The sequence below is a fragment of the Protobothrops mucrosquamatus genome, unplaced genomic scaffold (genome assembly GCF_001527695.2).
Source record: "Protobothrops mucrosquamatus isolate PMUCROS unplaced genomic scaffold, P.Mucros_1.0 scaffold2412, whole genome shotgun sequence".
Taxonomy (NCBI): Eukaryota; Metazoa; Chordata; class Lepidosauria; order Squamata; family Viperidae; genus Protobothrops; species Protobothrops mucrosquamatus.
In genome coordinates, this window is record NW_015388484.1 from 149,077 (window position 1) to 163,129 (window position 14,053).

At 46.1% G+C, this 14,053-nt stretch overlaps 1 protein-coding gene across 1 annotated transcript in view; it reads right to left on the bottom strand.

Moving 5' to 3' along the window:
* The window catches only part of NCOR2 (nuclear receptor corepressor 2), a gene marked incomplete at its 3' end in the record, with an annotated part of 161,543 nt that extends 147,818 nt beyond the window's left edge, over positions 1 to 13,725 (bottom strand). The window contains exons 1-4 of the mRNA XM_029285880.1: positions 13,508 to 13,725; positions 6,460 to 6,587; positions 4,797 to 4,968; positions 2,263 to 2,442 (exon numbers count right to left, since the gene is read on the bottom strand). Coding sequence (XP_029141713.1) covers positions 2,263 to 2,442; positions 4,797 to 4,968; positions 6,460 to 6,587; positions 13,508 to 13,612 — 585 coding nt within the window. The remainder of the gene's footprint in view (positions 1 to 2,262; positions 2,443 to 4,796; positions 4,969 to 6,459; positions 6,588 to 13,507) is intronic.
* Between the last annotated feature and the right edge of the window lie 328 nt (positions 13,726 to 14,053).

The following is a 14,053-nucleotide window of genomic DNA, read 5'->3' on the forward strand; positions in this document are numbered from 1 at the left end:
AAGAAGAAGAAGAAGAAGAAGAAGAAGAAGAAGAAGAAGAAGAAGAAGAAGAAGAAGAAGAAGAAGAAGAAGAAGAAGAAGAAGAAGAAGAAGAAGAAGAAGAAGAAGAAGAAGAAGAAGAAGAAGAAGGGGAGCTGTTATGTATAAGCTGGGTTGACAAGATCAGAAATGAGGAGGTGATAAGCCGCCTGGGAAAGCCAACGAAAATCATCAAAACAATTAAAAAACAAAAGTTAGAATATTTCGGACATGTGATGCGCCACCCAGAAAAATATGACCTACTCCATTGAATCCTCCAGGGAAAGATGGAAGGCAAACGAGGTCCAGGCAGAAGAAGAACATCGTGGCTTCAAAATCTAAGGGACTGGTTTGGACAAAACTCGGCAGCACTTTTTCACGCGGCTGCTGATTAAAAACAGGATTTTTTGCAGAAATGGCAAAAATTTCCGCATACTTGATCAATCTCAAGAAAAATTTATCTTGGTATGGAGAAGATGGATAGATTATATTAAGAGAAAGTATGAAGTGATTAAGTATCATATAGCTTTTGAATAAATATTTTTCTTCTCTAATATTTTTTATATATTTAATATAATTTATATATATATATATATTATATTCAAGTTTATTATTGTATGTTAGAGTTAAAGTATGTTAATTTTGTTTGTATTATGAATGGATAGCTTAATTTAGACTTGGGATGTTATGTATTTATCCCTGTACTCAGTTCTGGGAAGTCCGGGGGGGGAGGGGGGAAGGAAGGGGATGAAGGGGTAGAATTATAAAAATTTTTTGGTGCATTTATAAATGTAATGTAAATGTTTGTTTTTAAGAAGAGGAGATGATCGGCTAGTACCCCTAAACTGCATCCGAGGTGGTGGAAAAGAAGGTGATGGGATGTGTAGGATAGTTGGGAAGGAGGAAAGAGGAGAGGTCGTGGTCAAGAGGGGGAGGAAGGAAGAGGGAAGTAGGTAGGAAGGTGGAGGGAGTGTGGATGCAGGGGGGGGGGCGCCGATTATTTCTGAATACTTATTGAGTAGGCTTTCTATGTGTTTGTTTTTCTAATGAAATGCACCATATTTGTATTATTTGTTCGTATGTTTATTTGAAAAATTAATAAAAATTTGTAAGATCAAAAGCAGGATCGCCAACATGATCGCCAACGTCCGATAATGAATATGGCACAAGAAGAAGCAGCACTCTCTCAAATGCCTGAGTCACCTCCCTACAAATTGCCCATACAGGTAGTGCTGGACTTAACCCCTGTTCATTTCAGGATGGTTCCAAGTTACGACAGCCTTGGAAAAAGGGACTTACGACCCACCCAAGTTCCAACTGTCACACACACACACACACACACACACCCTTGTGTAATTTGTGACTTTCCCTGGCTGGCTTCCTCAAAGCACAGTTCTTTTTTTTTTTTTTATTGAAAAGTTTTATAAAAATTACAATATAAACCCCTAAACCCACCAACCCTAATCCCCCCCCTCTCCCTCCCCCACTTCCCAGAACTAAATACAGGGTTACAAATATAATAATCATAATCTAACTAACATTAACCAACTATATAAATAACCAAGTCCATAATGCGCTTTAACTCCCCTTTAAGATAAATATAATAATAATTAAAACATAAACAAATTAGTATCCTAATTATTAAACAACAGAATGTCCATATTGTTAAACCATACTAATACTAAAAGTAATAATAATATCATATAATTAAAACTAACAAAAATTTTCACTATAATAAACTATTAATACTAATAATACTCTAAAATTTACTCATAGACTAAATGGAACTTTTTAGTCCCATATTTGTTCTGAATATAATCTATCCATCTTCTCCCTCAAAGCACAGTTCTCGATTGGGAAAGACCCCGGCAAAAACGGTCATAAAAACCGGAGCTGGCCATGTGACAACTCACTTAACAGCCAAAATTCTAGTCGTAACTCGAGGACCAACTGTGTGCGTGTATCTGTACGCGGCGGTCATTCAGCCCAATCCTGGGGAAAATCTTAGGTTTTGTTGACTGATGCTCCTGAGTCTCTAAAAGGGGATTTGTCTCCCTGCCACACCCTCCTGCGTCGTGCGATGAGGGCCCCCACGTTCTACCTGGCCAAAGGAAGTGATCTAGTCACACCTAGAACCCGATCAAAATGGATTCACGTCTCTGACCGGCTCCACTTTTGACCCACTTGGGTTGAAATCTGGATGGAAAAAGTCTCCACCGATTTCTGTAAATGTCGGCTCGTTACCTGCTTTTTTCTCAACTTGGAAATCTGCTGTTCCACCATGGTGATCTCCCGGTCCACACGGTCCATGTTCTGGATCAGCTCCTCCTTGGAGAGCCGGGACGGGAGTAAATCCAGTTCCGAGTCAGGATGGGCAGAGGTAATGGGAGAAACGGGCTCCAGTTTACCGGGGATGCCTCGATCCTACAAAGGGAAAAGCTAAATGAGAAGAAAGGTGTTTCTTACCTGTCTAGGACAGGGCTTTTCAACCAGTGGTCCGGGTACCACCTGTGGTACATTGGCACCTGGCAGGTGGTACGTGAGCATCCTAGAGAAGTAGTAGCAGGGGAGGGGAATGAGCTGAACCGGTGGCAGCACCGCAGAAGCCTGAGTGAGAGACAGCTGGAGCTGCAGGGCTGTCAGGGCTCAGCGGAAGCGCCAGGATCAGCACCAGGCTCCAGCTGGAGCTCGGCGCTGATCCTGGTGCTTCTGCTGAGCCCAGAAGAAGCGTCGGTCAGCTGGAATGTTGCAGCCTCTCCAGGGTCTTGTGATTTGCATTCAGATGCTTGGCAACTGATTCATATTTATGACGGTCACAGTGTCCCAGGGTCATGTGAAGGGACCAAAACCTGCTGCAACCACCCAGCAGACGGGGGGAATAAAAACCAAACACCCCCCCACCCCACCCCCACTGCCAATCCTCAACAGAAATGCTCACAACAATGGAAACCTCGGACAGGAGGAAGAGCGCTGCTGGGTGGGCAGGCAGGTGTGTTGTTCGGCTGTGGCTTGGGGGGCACTTTTTTCAGTGCCATTGTAACTTCGAACAGTCACTAAGTGAACTGTTGTAAGTCGAGGACTATCTGTACTCCATCACTTTTTCCCTTTTTTGGGGTCATCAAGTTTTTACTAGGCGACTGGTGGTACTCAGATGTTGCCATATCCTAAAAGTGGTACAATGGGTGAAAAGGTTGAAAAGCCCTGTTCTAGGACACCTCTAGGAAAATGCACGGGAACACCCAAAGCTCCCGTTGTCTGAACGAAACCAAGGCATCTCCTTTGGGCCTATTGACTTTGGCCACTGTCCTTCCCTCCTCACCCTCCTCCTTTCTCCAGATGACTCCATCTGTAACCTTAAACCAGGGAGAGACGGGCCTGGCTGGCCCTCACAACATCTGCTTCCCACCAGGAGACCTCATCCAAGTTGGCCATCTCTACTTCTAAGGAGTGGGAAGGGAGACAAGACCTTCATTGTTCCGTAACAGCAACTGTCACTCTCTCTGTGTCCTCCAGAAGGACCCCCACCTTTATCCCCTCCTCACAACACAACTTCCTCTCTTTAGACAGCTGGCTGGGGGGGCGGGGAGGGGGAGGGTTGCCTTCTTTGAAGGAGCCAAGCCACTTCATCATTTTGGCAGGTCTCTGAACATCTCCGATGACCTATTCATCCCCCCCCCCCCTTCAACTCCAACGGCAGAAGATTTCGCTATCTCAGCTTCTTCCCAACTTGAAGCATGAGCAACCACTAACTCAGACAACCCATCAAACAGTAAACAACAGCTCCGTCAAGGAACCACCAGGAATACTCCCAACACTGACAGGGCAAACCATACATAAACACAGAGCAAACCCCACCAGCTTCTAGCGCCGATGATGTTACCTAGTTGGGTCACGAGGTTCCACAAGAAAATGACCAAGCTCAGAGAGCATCAAGAACTTCAGTTCTCCTCCTCCTCCTCTCCACAAACCCCACACCCTCCTAGCGCTGATGATGTTACCTAGTTGGGTCATGAAATGTCTGCAAGAAAACCACCAAGCTCAGAGAACACCAAGGACCCCACAGTCATTCTCCTCCTCCTCTTCCCCCCATCTCCTCCTCCTCCTCTCCACAAACCCCACACCCTCCTAGCACTGATGATGTTATCTAGTTGGGTCATGAAATGTCTGCAAGAAAACCACCAAGCTCAGAGAACACCAAGGACCCCACAGTCCTTCTCCTCTTCCTCTTCTACTCCATAAATCCCACTCCCTTCTAGCACTGATGATGTTACCTAGTTGGGTCATGAAACGTCTGCAAGAAAACCACCAAGCTCAGAGAACACCAAGGACCCCACAGTCATTGTCATCCTCTTCCTCCTCCTCCCCCTCCTCTCCCTCCATCTCCTTCTCCTCCTCTCCACAAACCCCACACCTTCCTAGCACTGATGATGCTATCTACTTGGGTCATGAAACGTCTGCAAGAAAACCACCAAGCTCAGAGAACACCAAGGCCTCCCCAGTCATTGTCATCCTCTTCCTCTTCCTCCCTCTCCTCCCCCCCCACCATCTCCTTTTCCTCCTCTCTACCAACCCCACACCTTCCTAGCACTGATGATGTTACCTAGTTGGGTCATGAAACGTCTGCAAGAAAACCACCGAGCTCAGAGAACACCAAGGACCCCACAGTTCAACCCCGAGCTTCAAATTGTTCTCTTCTCTCAGACTCATGACTATAACGGGTGGCCACCATTACTGTCGTAATTCGAGGACTACCTGTCCACCTTCTCTTCCCAGCTTACCCTGGAGAAGCCCTCTGTTCCTGCCTGGCTGAGCAGCGTCGGAGGCCTCAGCAGCGGCTCCTGTAACAGCTCCATCCGAGGCCTCTTGGTCTCAATAAACTCGATTTCCGAGGATTTGCTCAGATCAGAGAGATACGGATGGGACTCGGCCCGGGCGTGGGTCTCTTGTGATCTGCAGGGGAGAGAGAAAAAAAAGATCAAGGGTCCAGGAGCACCAATCCCATCTACTTTAAATGTTATTCTTTTTTTTTTTAGGCTGTTCCTACCAAGACAATCCGTAAGGCCGCCTTTAATCTTAAAAGAAAGCTTCCCCCCCAAAAAAACCCCAAAAGGCAATCTCCAAAGTCAAAGGAAGAAAGCAAAAGAAAAAGAAAATTTTAAGAAAAAAAAAATTCCTGGTGTTTTACACTCACCAATAATGGCTGGGCTCCCAAAGGAATCCAACCTCGTGGCAGAAGCAGTGCAAAATATTATTGTAATAATAATAATAATAATAATAATAATAATAATAATAATAATAATAATAATAATTATTATTATTATTATTATTATTATTATTATTATTATTATTATTATTATTATTATTATTATTATTATTATTATTTAAAAAAAAGTTGGAAGGGACCTTGGAGGTCATCTAGTCCAACCCCCTGCTCAGGCAGGAAACCCTATACCATTTTGGACAAATGGCTGTCCAGTCTCTTCTTAAAAACTTCCAGTGTTGGAGCATTCGCTGCTTCTGGAGGCAGGTGGTTCCACTGGTTAATTGTTCTAACCGTCAGGAAGTTTCTCCTTAGTTCCAGGTTGCTTCTCTCCTTGATTAGTTTCCACCCGTTGCTTCTCGTCCTGCCTTCAGGCGCTTTGGAGAATAGCTTGACTCCCTCTTCTCTGGGGCAGCCCCTGAGATATTGGAAGACTACTAACATGTCCCCCCTCGTCCTTCTCTTCATTAAACTAGACATACCCAATTCCAGCAACCGTTCCTTCTATGTTTTAGCGTCCAGTCCCCTAATCATCTTTGTTGCTCTTCTCTGCACTCTTTCTAGAGTCTCCGCCTCTTTTTTACATCGTGGTGACCAAAACTGGATGCAGTATTCCAAGTGTGGCCTTACTAAGGCCTTGTAAAGTGGTATTAATACTTCACGTGATCTTGATTCTATCCCTCTGTTAATGCAGCCCAGCACTGTGTTGGCCTTTTTGGCAGCTGCAGCACACGGCTGGCTCCTATTTAAATAGGACGTTGTCGCAAACTCTGCGGTACAGACGGTCCTCAAATTACAACTCTAAGCGAGCCTGGCAGTTGCAACCGGTCAATCGTGAGGTGTCGTAAAGCGGGTCGTCACGTGACCCATTTTATGACCCTTTTTTAAACAGCGGTCGTTAAGAAAGCCTGGCGGTTGTGAAGCCAATGCCTACGGTGGCCGAGACAACACAATGGTCCAATCCGAAGTAAACCATCCTTTTGAGCAAAACTGTTGTAACTGCAGCTGTGTGAGCTGTTGTTCAGCACGCAGAGTATGGTCCCCTGCCCAAGGGGGTGCTGGTGTGTGTGTGTGTGTGTGTGTGTGTGTGTGTGTGTCACAACTTCCGAACTCGGTCATAAATATCTTTTGGGAGGAAAATCTGTTGGAACCTCCCACGTGTCCCATCTTTTTCGTCTTACCTTTCATTTCCTGGCTGAAATTCGGATAATAAGGACGGCCTCCGGCGTTGGGGGTTTAAGAGAGACCCCGGGGGCAGGTGGGAAGGGTATTCCCGGGGATGGTGCTGATATTCCAAGAGACTCACATCCTAAAACAAGACGACACAAAACCAAGAATAAACCTTCAGGACGAAATCCTGTAGAGGCAGCCCTGGACTTCCAACAGTTCATTTAGTGACCGTTACACAACGTTACACAACGGCACTGGAAAAAAGTGACCTAGGACCATTTCTCACCCTTAGGACCGTTGCAGCCTCCCCCCGGTCAGGTGATTTACATTCGGATGCTTGGCCACTGACTCATACTTATGACCGTCGCTACATCCCAGGGGTCACGTGATCAAAATTTAGACGCTGACTCGTATTTATGACGGTCGCAGCGTCCCGGAGTCACGTGATCCCCTTTTGCGACCGTCTGACAAGCAAAGTCAAAGGGGAAGGCCAGATTCACTTGACAATTGTGTTGCTAACTTAACAACTGCAGGGATTCAGTGAACAACTGCGGCAAGAAAAGTCGCAAAACGAGGCAAAACATAACAAGTGTCTCACTTAGCGGCATAAATATGGGGCTCCATTGTGGTCAAAAGTCGAGGGCTACCTGTAGCGACAGCAGAGTCTTACGCATCTTCTTGCGACGGCTGAATTTATTAAAGGCAGTCCTCGACATACAGTCAAAACCGTTGTAAGTTGAGGACCGCCTAGGGCAGGTTCTCCAGATCTTGCCGAGCCCAAAGATGGCTTCCGTCACTGTAAGGATGGGCACTTCATAAGACCCGCCAATCCTCATGAGCACGTCTGATCCTCTTGGCCCAGGAGGAAACATTTATTTAGAATAGAATAACAGAGTTGGAAGGGACCTTGTGGGTCATCTAGTCCAACCCCACACTCAGGCAGGAGACCCTACACCATTTCTGACAGGTGGCCGTCCAGTCTCTTCTTGAAAGCCTCCAGTGATGAAGCTCCCACAACTTCTGAAGGCAACTTCTGCTCCACTGGTTGATTGTCCTCACTGTCAGGAAGTTTCTCCTTAATTCCAGGTTGCTTCTCTCCTTGATTGGTTTCCATCCGTTGCTTCTTGTCCTGCCTTCAGGCGCTTTGGAGGATAGGTTGACCCCCTCCTCTCCGTGACAGCCCCTCAAATACTGGAACAGTGCTATCATATTGCCTCTAGTCCTTGGGATTAAATCCATTTAACCAAATAACATAATAACAGAGCTGGAAGAGACCTTGGAGATCTTCTAGTCCAGGGGTCCCCAATCCCTGGTTCGTGGACTGGTACCGGGCCGCGGCATGCCAGCAACCGGTCCGCACAAACAAGGAAAGCCCCATCCATGGGATGCAGGCAACACACAAAACCACACAGTCTCTGGTCCATGGAAAAACCTCTCTCCATGGAGAGAAAGTTGGGGGCCACTGCCCTATATCACTTATCCTTGATCTTCTGCCCTGGCTTTTAGGTTCTTTTGGGAAAACAAAGCTGGCCAGAATATTTAATCCCCAGCCCACTTGGTTCCCCAAACTCTTCTCCTTCCACAAGGCCAGAACTGGAAACCGAGGCGTTGGGTTTTCTGTAACCTCCTGACTGAGCCTCTCCGGAGAAGCTTAGAGTGATGCAACGAGAGAGGAAACCCACAATTTGAGGAAACATCTCCATGTTAGCGCCATGGGAGAGTCTAGAGAACTTTGTGGTGCACACCGAAGGCTCCAAAATGTGTAACATCTAGGTCAAAAGTACTCAGAAAAAAAAGGAGAAGTAAGGAAAAACCCCTTGTCAACCACCCTTTGGTCAAAAAGGAGAAACTTCCTCAAAATTAACGGTCATCTGTAGAGTCAAAACCACATTGACTGTACCAGAATATTCTCCAGAAATTAACATCTTGGTTAATATTTCCTTCCGGATCTATTTTTTTTCCCCACATTAGCTTGGTTATCCCTGTTCTGCCTTCATTTCAAGGCACTATATTTGCATCTGGACCTCCTCCCCACCCCTAGATTCCCACTCCCACTGGGCCTGACCTTCAGGTCTGGATTTGAACTTGAGGTCCAACCCCGGGTTGCTTTAACTACACTGCCTGACAGAAACTAAACATCTTGCAAAACATGTGACATACCACTTCATGGCTGACTAAGCCATCAAGGGCTGGATTCACCCAATGTGCTAAACTAGATCAAGATGTTGAGACTCTAGAAAGAGTACAGAGAAGAGCAACAAAGATGATTAGGGGACTGGAGGCTAAAACATATAAGGAACGGTTGCTGGAATTGGGTATGTCTAGTTTAATGAAGAGAAGGACCAGGGGGGACAGGATAGCAGCCTTCCAATATCTCAGGGGCTGCCCCAAAGAAGAGGGAGTCAAGCTATTCTCCAAAGCGCCTGAAGGCAGGACAAGAAGCAACGGATGGAAACTAATCAAGGAGAGAAGCATCCTGGAACTAAGGAGGAATTTCCCGACAGTGAGAACAATTAACCAGTGGAACAACCTGCCTCCAGAAGCGGTGAATGCTCCAACACTGGAAGTTTTTAAGAAGAGACTGGACAGCCATTTGTCCGAAATGGTATAGGGTTTCCTGCCTGAGCAGGGGGTTGGACTAGATGACCTCCAAGGTCCCTTCCAACTTTATTATTATTATTAAGATGCATCCAATGTGCTAAACTAGATCAAGATGCAAGTGGACATAGACCACTTTGCTATTCAGTCAAGCCATTCCTTAATTCATACCGGTCTGAGATGATGTTCCCCAGTTTGGGTCATGAAACGTCTGCAAGAAAATAACCAAGCTCAGATGTCTATGGAGTTTCCCAGTCATTCCGGTCATGGTTGTCCCCAAAGGTGCATTTTCAAGAGGCAACTGGACTTTCTGGTTTTTCTTTGAAGACGTGTCTCTCATCCGCGTCCACTTTTAGTTTCCAAACCTTGCTGGCGAAGTCCTGTGAATTGCTGATGCGATGGGTGGTGTTGCCAACTAGAGGAGCTAATAATAATTTTAAAAAATCCTTCCATTGCGCCACCATCCAGTCAGAGCTGAAGGAGCTTCTTGGATGAGAAGCGAAAAGTCTTCAAAGAAAAACAAGAAAGTCCAGTTGCCTCCTGAAAAAACCACTTTTGGGACAACCAAGCTCAGAGAACACCAAGGACCCCTCGTTTCCACCCTGAGTTACAAATATTCTCTTCTGTTGGTACTGATGATGTTACTTAGTTGGGTAATGAGACATTTGCAAGCTAACAACCAAACTTGGAGAACACCAAGGACCCAACGGTTGAACCTTGAGCTACAAATATTCTCTTCGGTTGGTACTAACGATGTTATCTAGTTGGACAATGAAATGTCTGCAAGCAAACACCCAAGGACTCCATACTTGAACCCGGAGCTACAAATATTATTTTCTATTATTTGTAATGATGTTACCTGGGTGGGTCATGAAACATCTGCAAAAAAACCTCCAAGCTCAGAGAGCACCAAGGTCTCTTCATTTCAACCCTGAGCTACAAATTAAGTTTTATTTCTTAATTCGTAACACTCTCTGAGAGTGATTCTAAATGCTTGGAGATGCCACCTCATTCATCTCAAAAGCTTCCAAAGGATACCTTAGAACATAGAATCACAGGGCTGGAAGGGACCTCAGAGGTCTTGTAGTCCAACCCCTTGCTCAAGCTGGAGACCTTATACCATCCCGGTCAAGTGGTTGTCCAGTCTATTTTTGAAAAGGTCCAGTGATGGAGCACCCACAACTCCAGGAGGCAATTTCTCCTTACTTCTACGCTAGATCTCTCTTTGACAAGCTTCCACCCATGGCTTCTTGACCTGCCCTTCTGAGGTAGAGCTGAAGAACACAGTGTGGTGTGAACAGGGGAAGAGAGTCAACCAATGGCCAGCCACAAGACTTTCTCTGCTCAGTTGATACTCTGAACTCAACAACATGAACTCAAGCTTCCCCTACAGTTGTTGGACAAGGCCAACGTTTTTAATAAATCCCCGTCACTATACAGGGATCCTAAAGTGGATCCCTAAATCCCATCTGGGCCCCCATTAACTATCCATGGTGTCAACAAGGCTATAAGAAACACTTGGAGATTGACAAACCGTGTAAAGCCATCCAAGTAGGCTTCCAACTCTGATGAAGCCCATTTGTTAAAAAATTCATATCTCCCTTCTTCTACATCCGGGGGACGCGGGTGTCTCCAAACTTGGCAACTTTAAGACGTGGTATCCCAGAATTCCCTATCCAGCAAGGGGAACATCACCAGGATATATAGCTGGTAGAGGGATTCTGGGAGTTGAAGTCCACAAGTTTTTCAAGCTGACAAATTTGGAGAATCCCATTGTAGATTAAAGGCCCCGTTTCTTTGAATTTTGACAGTTCAGAAGGCTGCCAGCTGTTTCAAGGGCCACAAAACTGACCAGGGAAATTCCAAACAAGGTTGAGGAAATGGGGGGTGGGGGTGGATCTACGCTGCAGATAAATCAATACAATTAACAGCCAAATTCCCAGAAAAAGAAAAGAAGTTACTGGAGGGGGTGAACGATTAAGAATTGTTTTCCCGTCAAACTTTGGAGATGTGATCACTCTCCGTCATTATTCCACTTTTGAACTTGCTGTCCTTTATCCCCACTTTCAGTTTTTCAAGCTGTTTTGGAGTTCAGAGAGCGCTTAAGTTTGTGGGTTAACCATATTTCCTTATTCCTTTTTTTTCCCGACTACGACTGTGGGCCTTTTATTGAATTTTTTATCTTGTAATCCTGCCGGGAGTCAGAATTATTCAAATTCTAATAATAATACCTGGCACAGGGCCCTGCCTCTAAGATTCTTAAGTTCCCGTGATAAGGATTGCTTTTTTTTTCTTTTTCTTTTTTTCTTTTTTTCCTTTATTGAGCTCAGGGGCTATTTTGGGCACGTCTGACATAACAATGGGTTCTTTTTGATGTCTCTTTCTCTGGTCTCCCTTGCACACACACACACACACACACACACACACACACACAAGTCTTTCCCTTTAGATCTAGAAAGCAAAACAAGAAAACAAACATCCAGGCCCCAAGTTGAGGGCGATGAGGAAGGAAGGTGCAAGCACGCCCCCAGATGAGCAGATGAGCGTCAGTAATTATGGTTTATTTGATGCAGACTTTCTGCCTGCAAGGAGACAGTCTCTCTTCCGTGTTTGTGTGTGTGTGTGTGTGTGTGTGTGTGTGTGTGTGTGTGTGTGAGAGAGAGAGAGAGAGAGAGAGAGAGAGAGAGAGAGAGAGAGAGAGAGAGAGAGAGAGAGAGAGAGAGAGAGAGAGAGAGAGAGAGAGAGAGAGAGAGAGAGAGAGAGAGAGAGAGAGACCGAGACCTCTTAAGTGCATTTCCTTTTCCTGGCTGTCTCTGCTCTCCCTGACAAGAGAGAATTGCAAGATTTGAAAGAAATCTGACGTCAAATCAGCTGAGATGGGCTTTGGTGGCAAGCGCAGAATGATAGACCTCGTCCTTGTCAAGACTTTGCAACTTCTAAAAGGCACATGGGGAAGAGTTTAGATCAGGGCCCCCCAAGCCCAGGACCACAAATCACTACTAGGCCTTGAACCTTTCGGAACCGGGCCACAGAAGTAGTGGACGACCGTGCATGTGCATCCCCACTCGTGCGAGCAGCGGGCGAACGCGTCCGTTGGCGTGAGAAGTGGGTTCGTGTGCCCACTGCTCGGGTAAACGGAGCTGCGCACCTACACGCACGTGTCCGCTGCGCACGCAGAACCATCCCCTCTCCCCCACACACACACTGGTCCGTAAAGCCAAAAAGGTTGGGGAACTGGTCTTGACAATTCACCAAGGCCAGCTCGTCAAAGCAAAACTTGCCACAGCCAACCAACACATTGCGGGACAACTCAACAGGCCCAACTCACGGCAGGACAAGAGACACACTAATGTCGAAGAAGTGGTGGCATAGGACCATGAAAGAAAGGATGCCGAAGGAGGGACAGAATGAAAAGGGAATGGCAAAAATTAAAATCATTTTTCTTTATTTGTAAATAAATACCTTTTAAATAAAAAAAATATTTAATTTTTTGTATTTATTTTCTATTTTATTTATGTTTAAATTGGATGGTTGAACTGTCCCGTGGCGAGTTTGTCTCTAAGANCGCTTCACAGTGCTTTATAGCCCTCTCTAAGCGGTTTACAGAGTCAGCATATTTGCCCCCAACAATCTGGGTCCTCATTTTACCGACCTCGGAAGGATGGAAGGCCGAGTCAACCTTGAGCCAGTCAGGATCGAACTCCTGGCAGTGGGAGGAAGGAAGGAAGGAAGGAAGGAAGGAAGGAAGGAAGGAAAGAAGGAAGATAGCCCTTAGATTTATATACCGCCCTCCCTAAGCAGAGTCAGCCTGTTGCCCCCCCCCCAACAATCTGGCTACTCATTTTACTGACCTCGGAAGGATGGAAGGCCGAGTCAATCTTAAGCGGGTGAGAATCGAACTGCAGGCAGTGGGCAGAGGGAAGGAAGGAAGGAAGGAAGGAAGGAAGGAAGGAAGGAAGGAAGGAAGGAAGGAAGGAAGGAAGCCCTTAGACTTATATACCGCTTCACAGTGTTTTACAGCCCTCTCTAAGCGGTTTACCGAGCCAGCCTGTTGCCCCCCCCAACAATCTGGGTCCTCATTTTCCCAACCTCGGAAGGATGGAAGGCTTGAGCCCTGTCAGGATTGGACTCCAGGCTGTGGGCAGAGTCGGCCTGCAATGCTGCACTCTAACCCCTGCACCACCAGGGCTCCTACAGCCAGGTTTCTGAGTGAATCACTGCGGTTGTTAAGTGAAATCACACAGTCACTGAGCAAATCTTTGGCTTTGCTTGTCGGAAGCTGGCTGGGAAGGTCGCGAATGGCGAATCCGTGGCCCCGGGCTGCTGCCACCATTGGTAAAACCATCCTGGTTGCCAAGCACCACAAATTCGCACCAGGTGATCATCTCCTTTGCAAAAACCGCCGCCCCAAGGCTCTAGTCCTCATGACCCAAAAAGCCCACTCTGAGAGAGGACACTCACCACGTGAGGCTGATTTAACGCCACGGGGTAGGACATAGCGTGAGAAGGGTAGTGGGTCTCTGCCCCCCGCCAGGTCTGGGCTGCCGGTTGCGTAGATCCAGCCATTGCCAAAGGGGGGGTCAGTCTTCTTTGGGGGATCCCTCCTAAGAATCAGCGATGTGATGCACTAAGGAATCCCGGAGTTCGGACCCATGATGCTCACCCAAGGCATGTCACGTTGTGCCTGTAAGGGAAACAAAGGCAGGCTGGATTAGAGTCCCGTTGAAAAAAAACAAGGGGTGAGTTTGAGACAATTAAATGGGTGGGTACCCCCTCCCACAAAGGAGATCCAGCTTTAATTCTGTATATTTCTGTATATTTTTTTATGCTTTTTAATATATTTTTTTCTACTTAAAATTGGTTTTAATCTTCAAAATAAGAAGGAAAATGACATGAAAAACAACCAAGCAACATTTAAAAAATTCACTACAGCAAACATTCTACAACGTAAACGTTTCTTCATTAACAATATTGTTGCAGGGCGTTTCACATTTGCAACGTTTGATT